The sequence below is a fragment of the Phaethon aethereus genome (genome assembly GCF_964289735.1).
Source record: "Phaethon aethereus genome assembly, chromosome: 1".
Lineage (NCBI taxonomy): Eukaryota > Metazoa > Chordata > Aves > Phaethontiformes > Phaethontidae > Phaethon > Phaethon aethereus.
In genome coordinates, this window is record NC_138575.1 from 134,530,600 (window position 1) to 134,555,282 (window position 24,683).

Below are 24,683 nucleotides of genomic sequence, written 5' to 3' on the forward strand. Positions count from 1 at the left end.
AGATGACGGGTGTTTATGTGGCACACATCGGACAAGTCAAGACAGTTCATGGCCGTGGCTTTGAGCCCATGAGATGGGGTGCTTCTGGCCCTCCCTAGATTGGAGAAATCATTGTCACAGGGTGCTGTGGAGGCCAAAGTAAATGCAGATGGGGTCCAAAGGCCAGGCTTGGACTCTCTCAGGGAGTGCAGGTCTGTGCTTTATTATTTGGCTCTGAGCCAGGCACCCCCTGCTGCCCCACGAGGGCCAGGGAAGGTTTTTGCACTGGGGCAGACTTCTCACTCTGTTTTTCCGCATGCTCCTCCTGCCAGTCTCTGCCGTCCCTGAGACAGGGTCAGGGCCAGATCTGGCCAGTCCCCAGAATGACCACCATGACTCCCAATATGACCAAGGGCAAGTCCTGCCTGACCAACCTAGTGGCCTTCTATGACGGAATGACCACATCAGTGGACAAGGGAAGAGCTACCAATGTCATCTATCTGGACTTTCGTAAGGCCTTTGATGCAGTCCCCCACAACATCCTTCTCTCTAAATTGGAGAGATAGGTGTTTGATGGGTGGTCTGTCGGGTCGATGAGGAATTGGTTGGATGGTGGCATCCAGAGGGTAGTGGTCAATGGCTCAATGTCCAGATGGATATCAGTGACAACTGGTATCACTCAGGGGTCCGTATTGGGACCAATACTCTTAATACATTCATCAATTACATAGTGGGATCGAGTGCAGCCTCAGCAAGTTTGCAGATGACACCAAGCTGAGTGGTGCGGTTGACACACCTGAGGGACAGCATGCCATCCAGAGGGACCTAGACAAGGTCAAGAAATGGGCCTGTGTGAACCTCATGAGGTTCAACAAGGACAAGGGCAGGGTCTGGCACCTGGGTCGGAGCAACCCCCAGTATCAAGGTACAGGCTGGGGGATGAAGGGGTTGAGAGCACCCCTGGCAAGAAGGACTTGGTGGATGAAAAGCTGGACAAGAGCCAGCAATGTGCACTTGCAGCCCAGAAGGCCAACCATACCCTGGGCTGCATCCAAAGCAGCGTGGCCAGTAGGTTGAGGGAGGTGATTCTGCCCCTCTCCTGCGCTCTGGTGAGACCCCACCTGGAGTCCTGCGGCCAGCTTTGGAGCCCCCAATGTAAGGAGGACCTGGAGCGGGTCCAGAGGAGGGCCACCAAAATGACCAGAGGGCTGGAACACCTCTCCTATGAGGACAGGCTATGAGAGTTGGGGTTGTTCAGCCTGGAGAAGAGATGGCTCTGGGGAGACCTTATTGCAGCTTTTCAAGGACTTAAAGGGAGCTCATAAGAAAGTTGGGGACAGACTTTTTAGCAGTACCTGTAGCGATAGGACAAAGGGTGATGGTTTTAAACTAAAAGAGGGCAGATTTTAACTAGATGTAAGGAAGAAATGTTTCACAATGAGGGTGGTGAAGCACTGGCACAGGTTGCCCAGAGAAGTGGTAGATGCCCCATCCCTGGAAACCTTCCAGGTCAGGTTGGACGGGGCTCTGAGCAACCTGATCTAGTTGAAGATGTCCCTGCTCACTGCAGGGGGGTTGGACTAGATGGCCTTTACAGGTCCCTTCCAACCCAAAGATTCTATGATTCCATGATTCTATGACAGGCCCCACCTGTATCTCACACTCTCAAACCCCCTCATGCCCCCTTGTATCAGGTCCCCTCAGCCTGAGCCACTGTGGCTGTTTTTGGGACAAGCATTGATCCCTTGTGCACTGGGTGGCCGAACCCCCTCCGTATCCTCTCTGGTTTTGCACTGACACATCCCTGGCAGCTCAGGGCACGTCACTCCCCGTGGTGTTTGGGGACAGGAACTTGCTCTCATTTACTGCCTCGGTCTCCGTGGCCCATTACCCGGCAGGTGCTGAGTGCTTGAGGAATTTGGGGTGCGTACCATCCGATGGTGCTCCCATCTCCCCAGAAAGACCGCCTGGGTGTTATAGCTTGTGCCCCTGCCTGGGAGCTGGAACCCAGCACACCCCCGGTAGGAACCACGGACCCCACAGCTCCCATGCGGGAGGGTTGTGGGGGGCTGTGGGGCAGCAGACACTGTTCGGCTTCCCACGTGTCTGCAGCACAAACCTAGCAGACACCGGAGCTCTTTTCCGTATTTTTTAACAATCCATGCATCCACCCCAAAGACTTGTGGCTTCGGCACCTGAACTGTCTCAGTGGGCGTAGGAGAGGCACAAAGACTACGGCACCAAGGCAGGGTGCCCTCTTCTCACCCCTACGGGCACAGAGGCAAACGCTTGGTGTTGGCAGGGCAGGAGACGAGATGTAGCTAAAACCAAGAGAGGTGTGACCAGAACCATGAGAAAAGCCTTTGGATGTCTGAGCAATTAGTCACATTTTGCTGATTTGTGAGGGCAGATGCTTCTGCCTTGTTTTTTCCTGTATATAGAGACAAATAATAACTGTCAGGAAAATATGCTGGCAAGTCTGAAAGCTTCTGCTCTGCTATACCAACAGTGTGAAGTCTACAGAGATGTAGGAAAGACCAAGTCCCACCTGCTGAGATGATTGTTATTATGTCACCAACACTCCCATGCTTCCTCTCACAACCCAAATGAGTTTTGCTTATCCACAAATGGGTCTAGGGACAGGTTTTCTTAAAAAGAAATCAGCGAAACTGCGTGGTTCTCTAATGCTAATGTATCAGTCCAAGCAAGCTCTACTGAGAAGGTCTGCTGAGCTTGAGGCAAGTCCTCTGTGTAGCCCACCTGTGGGACCAGCATGGGGTAACAGCCTCCTGGAGGCATTGCCCATACAACAACAGGGAGACAGGAGCTCTCCGCCAGCGGTCAGAGCTCTTGTGTTAGTAACACCAACACTGAAAGCTGAAGCATTTCCAGTCCCTGGACACAGGTGCCATCACATTAACACACTGCTCTCCCTTCCCTAAAAGCAGCACAGGCAGCTCTGCTCCGTGTCCGGGCGGATGGTGACTAGTGGGGAGGAGGCTTGGTGGGGTTGTTTTGTTGTGTGACTGAGGAGTGGTGGGATGGGGTTGGAGGGGTGAAAGGACGGACTGGGCACCAGCCGATGAATACCTATAGCACCCCGAAGCAGTTAAGCTTGACTGTAACCACCCAAAAGCTTTGGCTGTGACTGGCCTCTGAAGAGCTCCCATGCATGGTCCAGGGTTTTGCAAGTTGCCTGGTTTTGGAAATGCACCATGCGGCAAGGGCCGAGAGTCCTGCATAATTTGAAAGAGCTCGCAAGCTTAATCTACAGTCTGAATGGATGGACCACATGCCATTATACACCAAGACACCACACTAAATTATGTATCTTCACATGACTGATCCTACATATGGGATATAATAAAGGCTTGGAGGAAGAAAAGACTGTCTGGGTAGAAAGGACTTGTGCTATCACTCTTCCGCTTCAAAGAAATCACTGGACCCTTTTTCCAGATTGAAGCGTGCAGCGATAAATAAAGTGGAACTATCTGGCATACACTGAACTTCACAGCTCATTTGCTTCTTGCCTCGCCCTGTCCTTTGCCTGCGGTTCACCTCGCCGGCTTGCGTGGGGAAGGGACCTACTCCTGGCTTTCACCTGCAATGTCTAAACGGTTCCTGCTAAAGCAGGAGTTTCTGTTCTGGTCCTAGCTATGCCGCTCACTTGCTGATTGACCTTTGGAAATGCACTTAACCTCTGCCTCTTATCTAAAAAGAGGGGTGGCGAGGGGCTTAATTAATTAAGTGGTCCTAAACTGCTTTTAGAATTGCACTTGACTTCCACTTCTGCATAAACGCAGCATGCTGGAGTGCGACTGAGGGCGTCATAAAAGCGGGATAGAACCAGCCAAAACACAATTACAAAAATACAAAGCTTTTCCTCATAAAACGTAACGTTCCCTGGCATATCACTATCGTTTTAATTTACCGGCACAGAGGCCTCCAATCACAATTAACCAGAAGACAGTCAGCAACTGAGGCTGCAGGAGATGATGCAAAGCAGTGCTGAAAATGCATTTATCTTCTAGGAGTGGAAATCCGGCAGGTCTTTCCCTGCAGAGGTAGGGAGCCCGATGCATGGCTTCGTCTAAAACTCAACAGGTTCGAAATAGGAGGCAGGACCACAAGCTGCCTTCAGCTTTGTGACCTGAATTTTTAGTCTGGGATGCTTACGGAGAGAAGTGAGGGACTGCTGTGCTGAGAAGTCAAGCTTGCCCAGTCTAAGCGACGTGGTAAGAGGCTGCCTCAGGCCTCCAGACCAGCCACGCCACTCGTAAGGCAACAGCCCCTTTCTCTTAACGGGTGCATGCAGGAACTATCCCTTCACGGCGTTGGTCTGAGAAAAATGCCCACACCCACTCTGCTCCCCATCCCACAGGGGACCAACACTGGCAACGCCGGGGCTACCACGGCAAGGCGGTGGCCACTCCATTTGCTGGAGCTCTGCAGGGGACTAACAGAGAAGGGCACTGAGCACCTGAGGTCACTACCAACGAGAACCATGACAGAGTAAGGAGCAAAGTGAGGTTGTAAGGGTGAAGCCAATTCCCTGGAGAGCGAGGCACCTCAAGGAAACGGGCATTTCAACCCCATTTCTAGCTGGGACAGTTGAAACGCTGGACCGCTTGTCCGGGTGGAAGTTGAAGCCATTAGCTCAGGCCAGCAGTTCGCCCGTGTGGGTGCCGACGGGCGCAGCTCAGTGAGGGCACGGGCCAGCAGCCTGGTCTCACAGCGGCTGCGGCGTGGCGCAGCCCACCAGGCACCTGCTTTGGAGGGGCTTTGAAGAGACTGGAAGTCCTGGCTTTCAGCAAGTCTGCTGCTGGAGCGCAGAGGGGAAGAAGGGAGGCCAAGAAAAAGTGGTCCCTACTCCTCAGTTTGTTTCCAGCTGCCCTTAAGAATGAGGGACCAACAGAGAAATATTTAAAAGTTTTTTAAAGCTGCACAGAGTAACAAAAAAAGTCATGGCTAAGTCCCCTTTAGTCATGGCTAAAGGGGAACCCGTCAAAAACTGTATCGCTGATACCTGAACGTTTGCCTAGAGGAGTCCCGGCTTGTGTGGTAGTGCTGAAATGCCAACGTGCTACTCAAACGATAGATCCCCTTCTGCAGCAAAGACAATTTAAGGGCTGGAAACTTTCGGGGCCTTTTACTTCCCGGGTAGTGCCTGCTGAGGGGACTGGTGGGTGGGTACTCTTCAGAAGAGAGAACAGCAGAGAGTTTTGCCCTGAAAGGAATAAAAAAGCCCAACGTCTGCAATCAGACTGCAGGGATGGGGGGCAACGAGGCGCTTCGGAGCCGTTTTCTCTGCGCTCCTGTGGAAACGTCGGGGTTGCGGACAGAGAGAAGCTACGCTGGCTCCCCAGATGGGAGTTAGCCAGGACCTGGCCGTGCCCCGTCGAGCAGAGGAGTCCTGGTGCCCTTCTGGCCCGTTCTGCTCATCGGAGCCAGGCTAACGTAAGGGGAGGTGCTCTGGAGGAGACGGGTCAGGAATAAGATCGGCGGTTGAGCAATGCCAGTGTTCTAGTGCAAAATCTGCATTTTTATTAAAGACATATTTTGGAAGGCCCATTCAAAAATACATTGTGCTCAGTAAAAATTAACCATTTCCATGCTGATAATTAAGGTTACCACAGGATTATTTTTTTTTCTCTTTTAGAATATTTACAGCAACAATAGAAATTGTACAGAAGTTAAGAATGGAATACATGCCCAAAAAAAATTTGGTAAGGTGTACCAACAACATGATACAAAGGGTAGTATACAAACACTTTACAAATGGTTTATTAACTTGCATGAAGTCATCCTTAAATATTCAACACATTTTAAAATTTGTATTTTAGGATTAAAAAGGTTAACACCACATCACATCCCTTCCACAACAGAAAGCATGGTAGATTTAAAAGTTTGTGCGCTTTAGATTTCTAGTAGCTGTTAAAAAACATCGGGCAATCTTATCGATAAATTTTGGAGTTTTGAAAGCTACCTCCCCAACCTGTTATTTTTGGAGTAGTCTATACTAGCATGTTGTGAAAAAAGATCACATTTTTCTAAACCTTGTTCTTCCTTCCTTCTCCCAAATGACACAAATTCAGAATTCAGTATTTCACAGTGGAGATCTAAGCAGTCCTGGAAGTCCTTAGCAGATTAACCAGATTTTAAAATGCCTGCATAGAATTTCCAACAAAATTATGGTTTCATGGAAGATTTTAGCTTATTGTTCCATATAAATTAAATATATATAGATGTTGCTCCTTTTGATTAGACATATCCTTCAGTAGTATGAGTCTAAGATGTGAACTAGCAAAAAAAAAAAAGTAAGAAGCAAAGGCAAGTCGAGACAGTTACCTACTCTTAAAGTTTTGCCTTGTTACTGAACAGTTAAAAGCTCTGCCATTGAATTTACATGTCAAGAGTTTACACCAAGAGGTTCACAACTTATAGGAAACTTGAATAGCGGCTTCCATCTTGTGCTATGAACGTGCTTTAACGTTGCTAACGGAAAGCTCCACCACAGCAGTTGCTTCACAACACATTTCTACGCCTGTACAATTAAGATGCTACCTTGCATTTCTCAGAATGGATCCCGAGGAACAAAGCCCTGTGAAAGCAGAGACCTGGTGGAACAAAGCGCCTGGCAGGCAGCGTGTTTTGGTGGGGGCACAATGAGGTAAGGTGTCTCACCCAGATGAAATGGAAAATTAAAATGAGGAAAATCCTGAGCAAGTCTAAGGATAGCTGTTTGAATAAAACAGCAAACAGGGTGGAGTAGTAGATAAGGCCTCTAACTCCCTGATAATCTGCACTAGAGAAACAACAAAGAACAAGGCAACTGCAATATTTGAGAGCTACAAGGGGAAGGGCAAGGGAAGATCGCAAAGCAGTGCAAAGGATGGCATTGGGATTCTAGAGGGAGAGCTCAGATGGCTTGGAGGTTTCAGAAGTATATCAGATGAAGGCCCATCAAGATTTTATTACTTGGTTGCTAACAGTACCTAGAGGAAGAATCTTTTTACGTGTCTCTTCAAAATTTGGAGTCAATAATAAGCTCAGAACAAACAAACCAAACCTCGACCACATTCTGCAAGAGAAAGGAGGTAGATTGACTTGCGGAGAAGACAAGAGCTGTTGTAGAGTCACTCTTAGCCCAAGTCACAAATTGCATGTTCAGACCCTTGGGCCACATCTTAAGAGTCATTTTTGCCTGGCTGCATATTTTGCATTACATTCTAAAAGAGCCTGAGCAATTGGATTTGGTGGAACGAAAGCACCCAAACATAGCAGGGCTAGTCCTCTCACACTTCTCATGCATCTTCCATTTAGTTTGTCAAACAAAGCCAACTTTTGCATCAAACATTTGTCTGTACACAGGGGTATTGCTGGTAAAAAATAAGCATCCAAGTAGAACTTGGAGCAAGTAAAATTCAAACCTGATCCATCAGATTTACCTACACTGTCTCATGCAGTAGCTGTTAAGACGCACCGCTGAGAGAACAGATGACCTACCACAGCTTTTCTCTTCAAATTGAAAGAGGATCTCCTATAAAATTTACTTTGCTTAATTTTTCTGAAATGTGCTTCATGATTGCAGAATGAGAAATCTTCAGTTTCAGTACAACATCTGAACCAAGTTAGGGGCACAAGCCTTCACTTGCCTGATGAGCCTGAGCATTGATGCACTGCTGCTGTTTGGCCCTTTGAAAGACGAGCCAACATCTAGAACTGCTAAGCTGCGTTCTATTAAAAGGGTTTATTCAAATCACTCCCTTTTAAACGAAGGCCAGAAATTAAATGGCTTTTCTCCTCATTCACTACAAACCCAGTTAATGAATGGTTAATACGACAGCGTTAGAAGGAGCTGTGTAGGGAAAGGCACCTGTTCTTAAATAGCGTCCTGATTCGAAGGTCATTTAAAAATGGTTAAATAGGGCACATCACCTTTCCACTCATCTTCTGCAACACTCCGGTTTCGAATAGTGGGCTTACTTACACGAACAACAGCCCAGATGCACGGTTTATGATATAACCTCATTAATAGATGTATTGTGTATGCTTGCTGGAATGGAAAAAATAAACATTCATCACCACCCCACAATTTGCAGTATATTATATATGGCTATCCTTTCCATACTCTTCGTGTGACTGGGATTCAAATATTCTCCCAGCTCTACCCTGCCAGCGTTCAACACATGCAGAATTAATTACATGCAGATATTTTTGAAGGACGTCTCACTACCAAGTCATTATAAGACAACAAAGAAATGAGTAAAAACCCCAAACACTTCTAGAACATGGCTCCTCTCAAAAGCGGCTGGATTTTGCCTTATCTAAACGGATTGCAACAGTGCTTTCAGAGCTACATAATCTGCGTTCCCACTCTTGTAAGTGGGAACTGAATTGTTAAGAAGCTTTTCTGGGTGATCACAGGAGTCTACTCAGCTAATAGCAACAGCAGCTTTTGAAGAAAAAAGAAAAAGAAGTTGGCACGTAGCTTTTTACACTAGTAAGATTCAACTGTTAAGAGACCTAACTGCAATGACAAGGAACGGCCAAAAGCCTATCACAGGACATTGCTTCTTGAAGAATCACTCCAGCTTTGCTCCCAGAAACAAGTTGGTATCACAGAGACAAAGGCGAAAAGCCTAAGGACAACCTGAGGGTGTCTCGTAAGCTTGGAAGTTTGAAACCTGCTCTAATACCGATCTGAAAGAGTGAGTATCTGCAAAGAGTGGCGTCAGCACCCACACTTTTAGGTGGTCTGACTTAGTATCAGAAATCACAGCTTGGTGTCAGTCCCAAGCCTGGTGGGATGGGGATTATTTTAGGAAGAAGGGGCCGAATCTGGGGTCGCTGACCTTGTGACAAGAACTCTGCCCGGTGCTCCGTGCTGGTGACCTCTCAGAGAAGCAACGAATCTTGGACTGCGACAAACGGAGGAAAAAGTGTTAAATAGCTCTACGGGACTGCTCTCTGTGATCACGTCTCTTGGAAAAAATATGTTGGTCTAGGTTAATACATTTACATGGCAGTTTTAAAGGACAGTTTAAACATATCTACAGTTTCAGTTAAGATAAGCTTAAGGTGCTTCTTTTTCAGTTAAAAAGATCTCAAGAGCTATAATAAAAACATAGAGACAAGTTTAGGCAGCTTGAGTTCTGCAAAATGACTATAATTCATTTCTGAAACTTTGTTTCTTTTCTAGTCACATCATTAATGATGCCATAAAGCAAAACAGATTGCCAAACAACAAAATGCAGTTTAACTAAGATACTTTATACTAAGTAAACCTACAGAACATGTAGCACAAGACTCACAAACCAGTGAAGAGGAAAGCTCACACTTACAGAATTGTTTGCTCTGTAATTCTCTTCTCCTTTATTGAGCCAGCAAATCTCAGTCGCTATAATAAGACTCCATTGGAAGCCTGGGCAAAATTACATTAGCAATATTCTAAATATTGGGAAGCTAGACCAGATTAAAAATACACAATTTATCCCAGCACCAGCTGGCCAAGCTGCTGGAAGTTCTTTCCAACAGAAGGAAGAAAATACTACATACGTTCAACACAATTTAGTATTCAACTGAAATCTATTACGGTTTGTTGAATGTGAGAAGAAAATGCAGTATGAAGTAGAAACAACTTTCCATAAATATGGGCCACCAAATACTTGAACATTCCTTGGGTCACCCTTGAAGCTTTGTTAACTACTTTAAACAGGTATATGTACAGACAGAGGTTACTCTGATTTAATTGAATGGGTACTGAGAAAAAACATCATTTGGAAACATTTTTGCTTGCTAGAAATCAGAACAGCCACATACAGCCCAGTATCATCATCCCCAGCATGAAGCTCTTACCAGCAAGCGGAAAGTCTTGCAGAGGCAAAAGGATACATATCCACAAAGTACAGAAGAGTCTAGTCTGAACGCTCCCTCAGAGACGTTCAAACAGTACTGCTTAGAGCCCCACTCTCGGACGCTGCTTTTGTGAGGGATTTCAGTGGCATCAGCCCATTTCAAAGCAGAGAACAGGACTAACCTAGTTGTGACCAACTGGTGAATCCAAAAGAGACTGCTAAAATCCGCTGCTAAACTCTCATCGTGATGACTAGTGAATATCACGACGTCGTTCCTGGATGCTCACTGAACTTACCGAAAACTGAATACTCTTTCACATCTATTGTATTTATATATGTTATATATATGATATATCAACACAGTATATATCATATATATCTGGATATCATATATATCTATAGAAAATCACATGCACTTTTCTTGCAGGCAATTGACAAAGAAAGAATTCTGATTTTGTAATTTTTCAAATTTACTGAACTGACTTTTAGCCCTGGACAAACCTGATGCAACATCCTTCCATAATGTACTTTCTGACAAAGATTTTTAGAGTAGTGGTGCCAAATTCGACGTCGTTAGAACTTTGGTATGACTCGAGAGGTACTGAACAGCATGTCCAGTTTGCATTGTTATCCAAGTAGGAAGTTCAGCTCTTACTGCCTGGCTGCTTCTGTTAACTACATCTATGGCTAAATCATCAAATTTACATTCAGGTTAAGTTCTTTTTTGGAAAAGACAATGTATTTGCAAGTACAAGTGTCTTATGAGGACAGCATCTAGAAAACGAACTATGCTGCAGAGTAATGAGGGAGTTGAACTAATGTGTTTAAAAAGGAAAGACTGTATTGTTCTGACACTACAGGCCTGACTCACCTCTTATTGCACAGAGTTTAGACTGACATAACTCCTTTGACTCCTACTGGCTCACCTTTGATTTAGTTTACTGGTAGCAACAGAGGAATCGGGTTGTGTATTTGCTACACTCGACATTCACCAACGCAAAGGCAGTTTTCACAATGTTGTACAGGAGACTGGAACCCAAGATCTAGTATTTTGCTGAGACTGGTAACTGAACTGTGTACAGGAATATCTGGATAGTAAGACCTAAGGAGAAGTTCAGCTGCATGGCAACCTTCTCCCGTAATATTCAAATATCAGATTTGTAGCTTTAAATACATCCTGAAATATAATAAAAAGTGCAAGAGTAGTTCAACTTCAAATACAGTGTTTATCTTATTAGTTAATAGATTGCTAAACAAGATGTAAGATACATATATGCATAAAAGCTTATACCATGATCTGCAGTGCCATGCTATGCGTTAAGTGTCAAAGTTTGGCTTTTCACTTGCAATTCATGCTATGGTTCTTTGGTTTTCACCCCTGCTATTAAGTGGAAGAGCACCTGCTTTAGTTTGTAGTCATGGGGCACTTTGTCTCTTTAGAGGAAACAAAAATGTGGTACTGGGGCTCTGTGCTCTTGATGCAGATGCAGAAATCCCATTAATATTACTAGGAAAGCTAAGGACACAGGGGAGAATGTACCACGTTTTTAGATTACTGTACAGTTCTGCAGTCTCTTACATTTAGCCAATACTTCCAACAAAATAGCCCATAATAAAGCTTGGAATTGACTGTTGTCTTTTGTTCGTTACCAATAATGCCTATGATACTGGGCTCTCATAGCTGAGCAAGGTTCATACTGTTACAGTCACATTTATATCCACATTCAACTTCCTTTTATTAGAAGTATAATACTGCACTTTATATCACAAATGTATAAAAATATGGCAGATAGTGTCATAACAATACTTTTCTTTTAAATGAGTATATTTAAAAAACAGACAGTTATTTTCCATTTATATATATATTTATATATAGAATAAAATACTCCTGATGCAATATATAAATGTTACTGTTAGTTTTTTATAGAAACTACTGTAGCTGTTGCACTGCTTCACCATGTTTTAAACAGCTCAAAATAACTTTACATTATAACATAAAAGATATGATTATAACAGTACGATATTAGGTCATCATAAATAAATATTACAAATCCTATCAAATATGGAAGTTTAAAAAACAAATTTAAGACATACAATTTAACTTTAAACCCTTAACCGGGATACACTTTTATCACATAAACCCCACTGTTATAACTAGGCAGCAAAAAATGTAGTAAGGGCATAGGTCTAGACAAGAATGTTTTCACCCTTTTAAGTGCCAATACATACCAGAAGTCTCCCGACTTTCAGACAGAGATGTGCACTAAGCTGGAATGTAAATGAGAGAAAACGGCGATGCGTTTTCCCCCTGACCGGCACACTCTGCCTGGCATCCAGCGACATTTCTGATGACTGGTAATTCATAATTCAACTTGTTTTACTGTATAATCCCTGACTCTCACTGTGGTGCCAAAGAGCATAGCTCCACATGTACATATTGCACACCTTTATAAAGCCGAAAATGCAGTCCTACCACCACCAGAACCACCACCACTTGCCTACGCTGATCTCCACCTGAACTGGCCTGTTTTCTGGAGTGCAATTACAAGGCTGTCTCTTTTAAATCATTCAGATTTGGCATTCGCGATCGGTTGGTTCGGTTATATGTGTGCCCGTTCTGTCCGCTCTTGGAAGGCAGCTGATCGGAGTAGGGAGGCCCATCACTCGCGCTCCGGTTTACCGGGGAGACGTGCCAGGCAGGTTCCAGCTGGCTCGGTATCTGCAGCGTCGGCCTGCTTTTCGGCTGAGGCTCTTGCCGCACGTTGCTGCTGCCGCTGCTGGAGCTTTGACTCATGGGGTGAATGCGCACTTCAGAAAAAGAAGCTTTGGCTGGCTGACTCGGTAAGGGCTGGAAGCGAGGCTCAGCAGGGACAGGATGATTTGAAGAGGAGAGGTGTAAGAGCTTTCGGAGAGATTTTAATGGCTGGCTCTGAAAGACACGGGAAAAGCACTTGACCTTCTGCTCTCCATCATGTCAGACTTCCTATAACAAAACTGTGATAACCTAAACTGAACATCTTGAACTTCGCAGGACTTCTTCACTTTTAATTGTATTAATTTGGAATATTTCATTCCAAGCTATGACTACACAGCTGAGAAAATGTCTTCTCGTTACGATTCAATCTATTCGCTGCCTGAAAAGATGGAAACTTTTCTACATCAGAAAAAAAAATGGTCCCCATCAATTATTTTAACCTTGTTTCCTATGAAAGTGGAGGTATAGACAATAGCTGTCCATCTGTCACTAATCCTGATGTTAACTTTAGAACCTCAGCCACATTTTATGAGGTACAGATATCAGAAATACAAAGTTCCTAAGAATTTTGTGAACAGCAGTCAGGGGTTAGAGAGAGTCTTGAGTAATCATCTGCACTGAAATTAAGGGCTGGCAGAACTCAGCAGTTAGATATTTTGTTTGCTGGCAGCTGGGTGATAAGCTCCTATAGTCCCTCACAGCTTCTTTAACGGGTGAGCAGCTCGAAGGAAAATGGAGACATGGGGTTAGTGAAATGGCTAGCAAGAGCCTGGGGAAGCCTGAGTACACAAAGTGGCATGAAAACAGGCTCATTAAATTCCACAGCTCACAGAGCAACTTGCTTCTTCAAACACTGCAGCTGCAGTGAACCCTCTTCTTCAGTTTTCAATGCTGTAACGGCAACAGAGCACTGAAGCTCCCTCCCAAACCCTGCCTGTCAAGCTGGTTTTAGAACTGGAGAAAACAAAGTTGCATGAGTGCAGTGCTACGCTCCAGTGACGCAGCCTGCTTAAACAGCAGTCTGTGCCAGCTGAGGCGCAGCCGCGCCGTAACGTGGTCACGATGCTCTGGTGACCCCATCAAGCACCAAACTGTGTCAAGGGGCAGTGTGCCCTCAGGATGCACCACTCCTTCAGAGCTAACTTGAGGGCTTTTCTACAGCGCTGCATAGCTACCGTAGCTAAGCACGGAAACGTCGCTTGCCTCCAATACAAAACCATAACCAATATTTTGAGAGGCTCAAAGATTGACATATGGGCATTTAGTCTCTCTTCTTTTCCTTGTCATTCATGTCTAGATTTTCAAAGAATTATGCAGGGCTGCAGGCACATGATTTTTCACATTCAGTGAGCAGGGAATAGGGAGGTTGGGAAATAATGTCAAATGCAATTTTTCCATTCACCAGAGAAAAAGCTGTCAAGATACCTCAGTGACGTTAAAATACAGGGAACTGATAACGCCACTCACATGAGGCTGGATTTCTGTCATCTTCTCCGGATGCCAATCCTTCTGCCTGCTGCTCTGGTGATTAGAAGAATGAATGGCTTTCTGTAATGCCAAGAGATCCTGACCATCACTGCTAGGCATCTGCAACAAAATATTATATACTGGTTTCCTAATATAGTCTTAAGAATAGCTGTAAATCATTTCCCCCAGTTAATTACAGAACACAAGTGAAGCCCATTACCGCAGCAGAATTGCAACGACCTTTCAATATTTTTCCCCATAGTAAGAGCAAGTGGCTGTGGATATCATGCAGATTTGCTACATATACCCTTAGCCCTTAAAGCATTCGCATGCTGTTAGTGTTATTTGCTGTAAGAAAGAGCAGTTAAACAAAGCCTCAAAAAATAAAAATAAACAAAAAAAAAAATGTTGAGCCTCATCTTCATTTAAAAAGCATTCCATACTGCAGTTAAGACCGTGGATCAGTTCTATAAATTTGTTCCTGACTGAAGCAGAGCAAAATCTCTCTAAATGGATGTCTGGCTGATTTTGCTATCACAAAACCAAGAGCTTTTCCTTTCCCAGTCTTTCTCTTCCTCCACAAATACCCCAAACTAAAGGAAAAATTAAGAAAGTCCCCACCCCAACCCCTCAAAACAAGCTGAAAATCCAACAAAATAAGCAGAAGGATAATTTAAAACTTAAAAATAAAACAAAAATATATGTAGAGTTTTATCTCATTTCAAGAATTCTAAGCAAAAAAGGACAGTTAAATTTTAACCTATTTTTAATGCAAGCTGTCTGTTACCGTGAACAATCAGGACAAACAAAAATACAGCAGACACATGAGCTAAAATTTGGTTTTCAGATAATATGATAATATTCAGATAATCAAATAATATTTGATTAATATATTTCTATATAAAGGGAGCAGTTTGCATAAAAAATGTATTTCTAATATACCTATAAAACAAACGAGGTTTTTTTTTTCCTGATTGAAACAGAATGAGACAGTTTGATTTTAAACATAGACAATTTCACAACTATTCTCCTCCTTTAGTCTTAGTCCCGGGGCTCATTCTCCCTGGAACTGTGTATGTTACATTTTCAATATATCAATTACTAGAAAAAAATTTTTAGGCACAACCTATTTCAACAGAACTGCCAATTTTATTTAAATTTATTGAACTGGCCCAAGATACTTAACTGGCATGAAGAGAAAGTGATCCCATGAAAATAAAACACATGCTGCTGTAGTCAGTAAAACAAGTTTACTGGAGCATTTTACAGTGCTACTGTACTTAAAAATTAATACCATGGGTAGAGTGACTACAGGAAGCTTTTTCAAAGAAGAGCTATGCTTTAAATTATTCTTTGAATTAAAAAGAGGAAAGAGGGATTTCTTGATGCTTGGATTCTCCCCGTTGGTTGAGTCTGTCTGCAATATAAGATACAAAAACTAAATGCATAGTATTTCAATTCAAGAGATCTGTCCTTACTATATTAATGCTTTTTCTTATTCCGACAATATATGGTATCAATCCTATAATTTGCTTTGGCAAAATACAACAGTGACTGAACGAAAAAAGCATATGGAACGAATTCAAGGAACTCAATGCATCTAAAGTATGTAAAAAGAGATCAGTACACCTATTCTTACATCCATGTTCGTTAGGAATACACAGTGGGTTGCAAAGCCTTTTGGAAACAACGGGTAGGACTTGATGACTTTACTGAGCTTTGGATGAAATTCTGTAATTCTGGCAATCATTTGTTACTTATGATAATGACCTAAAGCAGTATGACATTTCTTATCTTTATATAACTAAAATATCAAAGCTACACTAACAGTAATAGCAATCGGTTTCAGAATGAACAGTTGATAGCTACCTCTAGAAGAAATAAACATATTCTATTTTTAACTTGTAAAGAGCTAGGGCTCCAAGATGAATTATTTCAGTTCTGACAAAAATATGCCTTCAACAACTTCATATATAATTGCAAGGGCACTGGCTGTTTTATTTTAATTCCTGTAATACAACCAAAGAGCATACCAATGGATGCACAAACAACAAACAGAACTATCAAGTATTAAAATTATGAATGGGACTATTTCTCCCCTGCTCAGGTACAAACAAGCATAGGACACATATGCTGTGTCTAGCATTATTCTGCCTATTGGAAGAAAACTTTATAATACAATATCATGATTATATGACTAAAGGGAACGATGGGTGCACTATGTAAAACAAGGTTTTCAAACAGCTTTCTCCAGATTCTAGATTCCATCCAAGTTACTGACAGAGTCACTTATTAGCATAGGTTGTTTAGAAACTTTATGAAGAATTTCCTGTTTCAAGTTCAGTAAATTAAAAAGGAATCAAAGCATCGCTAGGAGAAATGCTCACCTGCAACTGTTTTTTTCCAAACCAGGTAATTTCTTCAGACACATAGCTTGTAATATGTGCCAAAACCTGCAAAACTTGGGCTCCTCTGAAGACAGTGCCTATTGACACTGTGCACAACCCTCATGGATATCAAAGTATTTGGTGGCAGATGACAGAAAAAACCCGTGACTCTAGCAATACTCAAAACCTTTTGCTACATTACTAAAAGACTCCGAACAAGGTGAAAAGGAGAATGGGTAAGAACAGCTCTGCAAAAACAATATTGCAAAGAATCCCATAGCAGGCAGTAACAATTATTATCGCATGAGGAACTGCACCTGGAAAAGTCTAGGGAGAATGATTAACGGGAACAATTCTGCAGGAGGAAGTGACAGGAACTGTGATCAATACTGGGCTATTGGAAATTTTGAGAACGACATTATTAAGAAGATGTCATCAATCTGATTTCAGATATCTTTTATGACTCTCATGATGATCATCAGCAAAACGAGACTGGCCAAAGGATACCAGAAGTAAATAGTAGCTAGCTATGATGTGCTTCTCAGCATTGCGACAGTTTCTTATTTGCTGCGGAAAGTCTGTCTTGGAGTAAATAAGTGGAATTTCATACTTCTAGGACTCTATAAGAATTATAAGCCTCAGAAAAAACCTTGGGTAGTCACAAGCTATCTGTTAGACTTTTAATATGAATTCATAGAAAACATTATTCATGTAGTTGAAGAGCTAATATTACATTGCTGTTAACAACTTTTACTACTGAAGTCAAACTTGGTGCTGGACCGAAGGTAATAATTTTTGTTTGTGCTGGAAGATCCTCATGAAGATCCCAGTGTTTGTCAGGTAGACATCCTCAACTAACAGACAAAGAAGAACAAAGAACAGTGCCTGAACCAGACACTTGTACACAGATCAGTGTGTACATTCTATCACTAGATACTGCCGTGTTAAACAGCTGTAAGTAGAAATGAGAAGAGGTTTTTCAGTCTGTGCTTGGGTCCAAAGAACAAGTTGATGTCAGCAAGTTTCTAGCTGAGGGTGTAAGAATTTGATCGCTATCTCATTTCACGAATTTATTGATTTTCCTGTGAGATATTAGCTCTAACTAGCTAACATAGTTTTCTTTTATGCAAAACCTCTGTCTACCCCTCACCCTCTATCCCTCTCCTTAAGACTACGAGACAGCAGTATGGATTATGAATAACTCTGCCCTGTCTTGTAATCAATGATGGTTTTGGTAGCTACAGATCAAGGTACTCGTGATTTAGATGTTTTGGAAAGTGCCGGATTTTGAGATGAAACACAATGCAGTTTCTATTTCCTTCACATAGCTTAACCTGGAAGCAGTTGATAAACCATCTATCAGCTGGGCTTTTAGAGTGTTCCCTGCCAGCATGTCTGAATGGCTGGAATCAGAGTAGACCAGAATGGTGCAAATTTAACTTTTTTTTTTTTGTTGTTCTTGGAAAATGCATCACTGGAACCAACGGCCTTAGGTGTGCTATCCCTTCATGGACATTTTGATATCAAATAATTCTAGAGTTATAATCCAGGCATTTTGTTCAGTTGTGTAATGCAAATGATCATTATTTGAATGGGCTACAGGTACAAGGATGAACAAGTTCAGAAGCAGAAGTAAATGTCACTGCTTTGCCTGCCCAGCAGGACGGAGAGATGCATTTTTGAATGCTACTTAACACACACATGCACATGTTCCATACAGTTCTAAGAAACTACAAAAAAATATGAAAAAGCCAGATAATCACTCCTCTCCCCCAGTTTCAACAGACCAGCCCTCCACCAACACCCAGAATCATGCCACCTCACTCTGTGACAGTAGATATTTTGATTTAGTTACTCCCCTTCGCTTTGTGGTACCGTTAACTTCTTTGGAAGCCAATTTAATGGTAAGGATTGAGCATGATTTACTCCATTCTGAGAACCTTCAAAACTGTAACTGCAATCGCACTTACAGAAACATTCCAATTTGATTTTTGAATGGCCTCGAGTTCTTAAACAAAACAAACCCCACAACGTGGGGAATTAGAGTAAGCTCCTCTGAAAAGAAGGGAATGCATTACTGTTGAAGATGATGACGCCTCTGCTAGACAAAACACAGTTTGATTTTCAGATTCCAGATCAAGTCTGAAATTTATCTTCTTATTTGTACACTGAGAGCATCTGACACAATACCAGTATCAAAAAAGAAATTACTGTTACCAACAGGTTAACAATAAAGTCCCACTTTAGTGAAAAGCCCATCTTAAAGAAAATGAAAAGTTGGGTAGAATTCTTAGTTTTACTATCCAGATCTCATTACTCAGAAAAATGATATGTAAGAATGAGGCACAAAGAAAAGAACGGGTAACAGAAAAGGACAAATGTTTATTTATGAAACTATTTTGCACATACAATTTAGTAACATACGACTATACTAATAAAAAAAATATTGATACATTCAGAAGTTCTGCTTCTGGTGGCCTGTTTGAGAATTGCAAGACATACTTTTACTAGTCACAATTTAAGGTAAAGTACCTGCAGTTTTAGATTTTGTAAACCACATTTTATGTAAATGAAATTTTAAGTATTTTACTGTTTCCAGGACTGTCATCTGAAAATGAGATGAGATGATGTTTTGGTTACTTCAGTTCTCAGGGAGATTTTCATTCTAAAACTTTGTGAAATGTTAATATACCACTGCTCTTTGATAAAAGAAAGTTCCTTGTGCCTCCCAAATACTAGATGAAAATGTGAAAATGTATAAAAGACACCAAAGGCTGAAACCAAATAACAAAAGCCACAATCCCTTCCCCCAACAAAACATAAAACGTTAAGAACGGTTAAGACACATCATCCTTATTTCCTCCATGGGGTGCAGCAAGAAGACAGAGGCTGTTATCAAGACACTGCCATGAAAAAGACTGGAAAGAATTCTCATTTATAACAGTTTGATGTCCTCCTAATGGGTATCTGAAATTATTCAGGCTCTGAGGACACACAATAATGCACTTGCTGTTCTTGGAATGGTATCACCATACCCTGCAAAAGAATTTGCTGCAACATGAACTTAAAACTTGCATCAAAACTGTCTCTCAGAGGGTGTGAATGAAAACAGATGCACAAGTCTAGTAGGTGAAGAAATATGCAAAAAGGCAGATAAATAAACCCTGAACAAGAAAGAATTTGACTGTCATATAGTGAAGAGAGAAAAGAACAAATAGATACATGTGGGCATGATCACAAATAATACAAAGGTACTCTACTAATTCAGCATATTAAAATGGTGTAATTCAAAACTGATAAATGTATTTTCTTTTAGAAATACTGTATACTTACGGTTTGAGATTTCTTCTTTTTCTTTTTTATTGCCCTGAAAAACCCTTGCTTTTCTTTCTCCTTGAGCTGTTCTGAGTGACTGTTAAGGTTTTCAGGACTTTTCCTAAACATGAAATAAGGTATTGTAAGAGAGATTTTATTTTTATATTATGTAAATTCTGTGTAATTATGAGATCTTATGCCAAAGAATGCAAATTATTGATTAAAGCAAAAAAATTCTTAATGTTTTAGCATTCATTGGTTCAAGGGTTACTAGGCAAATACTGGATAAATACTCTTATTAAATGGGATAGGAGGAACTCAGTGTTAGAGTAAAATGTTTAGCTCAAACCAGTGAATAGTTATTTAGGGAAAAGGAAAGCATGCATGTCTTTTTTTGGTTTTTAAGCCAGAATTTAATATTCAAACCAAAATATCACACACAAGGTCTTTTAGAAAAATGAAAATCATATCTGAGAGAACATACAAATGATGCTGAGGCATAAAAGCACAGGTCCAGTTTATCCATTGCTTGCTGGAGAGCCAGGAATTGCAAAGTTCACCAGAGAGAACCAATTTCAATCAAACTTCCTGACCTCTGCTGACATGGTTCCAAATTTATCACCAGGGAAGCTGGGGATCTACTGTTGTCCATTTCAACTTAAAAACTTCAGTTAGTTTGTTATGTGTGGGTGAGTGCTGGCAGAAGAAGATGATGTGAAAGTGGAACAGGTGACTTGCCTGAAGACTGAATTTCCTCCTTTGAACTTGTCTACACAGCTGAGTTAACTACAGCTGATAAAGAACATGTTACTTTAAGTATACACAGTAAACTATGCATGTAAAGTACTGATATGGGGTAAAAAGATGGTTTACATAGGACATTGGTGAGACAAAACTGAATGCAGTTCTAGTGCCTTTTAAAATAGTTTGAAAATTGGAAATGGTGCAGGAAAGTGTCACAGTAATAATTTCAGAGATAGAAAGAATGGCCTACAGTAAAAGAGTCAGAGATTTCAATCTCTTTAATATGTTAAAAACCACAGCCAAACCAGTCCCAACATTTAGTTTCCTTGATTGCGGCGCAGAAGTGCTTATCCAGGAATAAATTAGGGGGTACTAGAAGGGTCTTTAAAGTAAAGGGCAAAGACATAACAAGAACAAGTAGGTGGACGATGAAGCCAGAGAAGTCGTATTAGAAATAAGGCACTGACTTTAAAAATGAGAATCATTAACCACAAGAACAAACTCCGTAGTGAAAGAAATGGATTTCCCATCTTTGAAATTTCAAATCAGGACTGCATGCTCTTCTGGGAGATACGTATTAGTCAGGTACGCTACTGGGCCTGGACCCCAGAGAAGAGATGACATTTAATGGCAACTAACATACAGAAAATCATACTGGGTGATTTACTAGTCCTTTTTCGGTCTTAAGTTGTACGAAAACAAAAATGAAATTATTCCATTGTCTTGATGAAAAACCTAAAGGAAAGCCACAGTCCTAAGGGCTCTGGATGACAAACAGGAGCAGCTTTTCTTGGAGTAACTGAAATGTAGCAACGCTTAGCTGTCTGCTATAGTTATCTTTGGCTTCTAATTTTGGCTTTAAATGCTATGCTATCAGCTGGTGATTCAGCTGCTACTACATGCCAAGCTGACATTTTTTTCCACGCAAATGTGAAACACATAATTGGGGTAGGAATCACTGGAGTCATCCTCCTTACTGATGAGTATCCTCACTCTGATAGGAGGTTTCATCAATTCCTCAATTTCTACATAAAACCACCTCAAGGTTGAAATGCTACCTGGCTCTAAATAGAAATTCATGCAGTGTTCAAATGCTGTCATAAAGTGCAACTGTTGAGTAAGAAAATGGGCTTAGAAGAAAGATTTATAGGCAGAGAGGATGGTGGAAATTTTTCCAATTTGGATTTTTGGAACTTACAGCTAGATGCAGGAAACACATTCAGATGCACAGCAACATAGATTTAACGTGGAAATTACAACACTACAGGAAAAATATCTAGTTTAAGATAATTATTAGATTTGTAACACATATTTTAAACATACTGGATTGGTAAGGATTCCTGTTTCTGTCACGTTGCTGTATTTGGTACCACTGCATAACAGCAGTAAGGCAGTCTTGTATTACTCACTCAAAGCAGCAAGGAGAAGGCCTGAAAGTAAACACTACCGACAGCTCTACAGATTCTGTGAACTCACGAGAGTGACTTAACATAGACAAAACACCTACCAAATTATTTACTAAATTATTTTTACTTAATTTCTTACAAAAGTTGGAGGAAAGCATGCACCCCAAGTATCCTGCTTGTACTCTGAAAGTCACGTGAATGGGGCTGAGAATCTTCCGAACCTTTCCCCAAAGGAGCTACTGTGCATCCACATCTGCAAACATACCCCAAACCACAGCCCCAGTACAAATTACCAACCCAGCGACTATGTTGCCTGCTGAGGAATCAGTGTCAGATCATAAGAAAGTCCCCATGTGGCTACTCCACACTGTACTTTAAAATTTTTCGATGTCTGGCTATGGCTTTTCTGCTCTAAAGTCTATTCCAAAACGGAGATGCTGTATTTTTAAAGCTGAACTTAATCTTCAGGATAAAGCTTGGGACAATTTTTGACAGGCTTTTAGACAGAGATTCACTCGTGTAAATTCTTTTCTTTGGCTCAGTGAACCTGGACAAGAAAACTGCTCCTACAGCAGATGAGCAGAGGGGAGAGAAGTGAAATTCTGTACCATCATTTCCTCTTTATGACTATAGTGACCAGACAGAGGAGAAAAATAAGGGGCTGAGAATTCTGCTCATTTTCAGTTGCTGCTTACCCAAAAGCCAGTGGTTTTTCACCGACTGGTTTATGTCATTAACTCCTATGACTCATATTGCAGTACAGTTGTCTGAAAAAACATTGACCTTGAAAAGCAACTGCTTCAAAACACATGCTCATTATGTGAAGAGAGTGAACATATATAGCATTACAGCAGGAAACTTCAACACCAGGATTTTGTACTGAGTAAAAATAGAGCAGAACGTTTTGATCGATGAGATGAAACACTGGGATATTTTAGGCATCCCAAAAGATGATTTTCAGACAATGGCCAGTACAGGAAAAAAATCGGATTATCCTATCAGAAAAAAATCTGTATGGTATAGTCACTCCACACTAAACTCTTACAATATAACTGCAAGTATCTTGGTATTTTGCATAAAGCTTCAGCTCTTGAAAGCAAACAGTTACACCAGAATCTGTTATGCAGTGTCTCTTTTACTAGCAAGTAAGACTAGCCCTAGAGCAGAACCCCCACTCAGGGAGCTCACCCTCAAGCAGAAACCAAAAGCAAAACGTGCTGTTCTTTGGCATTGTATCTTTGTGTGCCTTTTGGATGCTTAGGACGTAATAACGTAAATCACATTGGTTATTCTGGTCTGAGACATTTGGAAAAGGCATAGGTATAAAAGGAAATTCTGTGATTATCATTAGCATCTATTGCCCCTGGGTAGGAAAGGTATCCAACTTCATACAGGTACAACAAGGTGTAGCAGCAAACATGCACGGGGCAAGCAAGCTGATGTGCTTTAGTATTAGCTAAAAAGAATAAGTACGAAGGATGAGGCATTCATGCTGCCATAGATAGATTTGTATTGCAGACAGCTCTTTTTGGGAGGCAATTCCTCATGCTTGTTTCAGTTATTCTTCAGCAACTCTAATCTCAGCAGGCAGCCTGGCTTGGAAATCCTCTTTAACTGCCAGTATACTACTCCCTTTACTGAACTGCTCACAATTACACAAGTAAGGATTTTGGTCTAATGGAGGAGTTACTGAAATGTCTGAAGTTTTCTTTGGAAGATCAATGAACAAACACTAATTCTTCAAGTTAGCTTTTGGTTTTGCTTAAAGTAAAACCCTTGGCAGTTACAGAGTTACCATAAATGAAGGCAAGAAAACGTCAGAAAACAGTGAAGCTCCTCAAATAAGTGGTTTACTCAGGGCAGGAATCTCAGTCCCACAAGCTGAAGCCCATAGTAAAACTTCTTGGTCTAAAAGCCTGGCACTGAAAGCGTAAAAATCAGAGATCAAATCTGAACTTTGCTTCGAGCTGCAAATAGATATTTTTTTTTTCATGTGGAAAAGGAGGTTTTACTAACTGGAATAAATCCCAGATCTACTATCTTACATGCAGATATACCACCCGGAAGCCACTAAAGCCACGAGATCACCCGAGGTTATGGCATCACTAAAAAAAGTATACATACATATACAGATGTGTGTGGGCACACACACACATACACGTATATATACACACATCCTTTTATACCCGCCCCCCCCCGGTATAATTCAACATTAGTAACCATAACAATTGGGAAGTGGTTGGTAGCATATACTTCAGTAGGCTTATTTTTTGGACAGAATATTGATGACTAAAAATTCTGAAAATCTTCCTTGCAAACAGAATTAGACTGCATCATCTAATTTTTAGTACAAAACAAGACCACTGATGACTGGGAAGAGGCACTGCTTACTAGAATAGACTGGTAGGGAGGATCAGATGTGGCCAAATAGATAAATAAAGCAAACGTAGTGGATGACAGTGCATAGCAAGAGTCTTGTGCAGGAAATGTCAGGGGGAAAGCTATACCATTAGGAAGGCGAACATCTTCAAGCTATGCACAGAAGGTTCCTAAAGCCTCAACCAGTGTAACATGCACAGGCGATTTTTAAGCTCGCAAATTACAAATCTGTAATTTCCTGACTTTTTACAAATTCAAGAATTCTGTAAATGAACTGGAAGGTATTTACAATGTAGCAACAGTTGGACTGCAAGAGACAGCTGAACAAGCTTTAAAGTAGCTTGCTCAGGTATTTGTAACCTTCTAGTTTCAGGAACATTGTGTGACTACATTG

At 41.6% G+C, this 24,683-nt stretch overlaps 1 protein-coding gene across 2 annotated transcripts in view; it reads right to left on the reverse strand.

Annotated features, from left to right (window-relative positions):
- Positions 1–12,378: 12,378 nt before the first annotated feature.
- CDKL5 (cyclin dependent kinase like 5) overlaps positions 12,379–24,683 on the reverse strand; it is a gene marked incomplete at both ends in the record, with an annotated part of 89,637 nt that continues 77,332 nt past the window's right edge. The window contains 4 exons of one of the 2 annotated variants that reach the window (XM_082007436.1): positions 12,379–12,765; positions 14,059–14,178; positions 15,353–15,475; positions 19,779–19,881. In XM_082007436.1, the coding sequence (XP_081863562.1) occupies positions 12,379–12,765; positions 14,059–14,178; positions 15,353–15,475; positions 19,779–19,881 (733 nt within the window). Of the gene's footprint in view, positions 12,766–14,058; positions 14,179–15,352; positions 15,476–19,774; positions 19,882–24,683 lie in introns of both variants that reach the window. The other variant, XM_082007437.1, reaches the window with a different exon arrangement.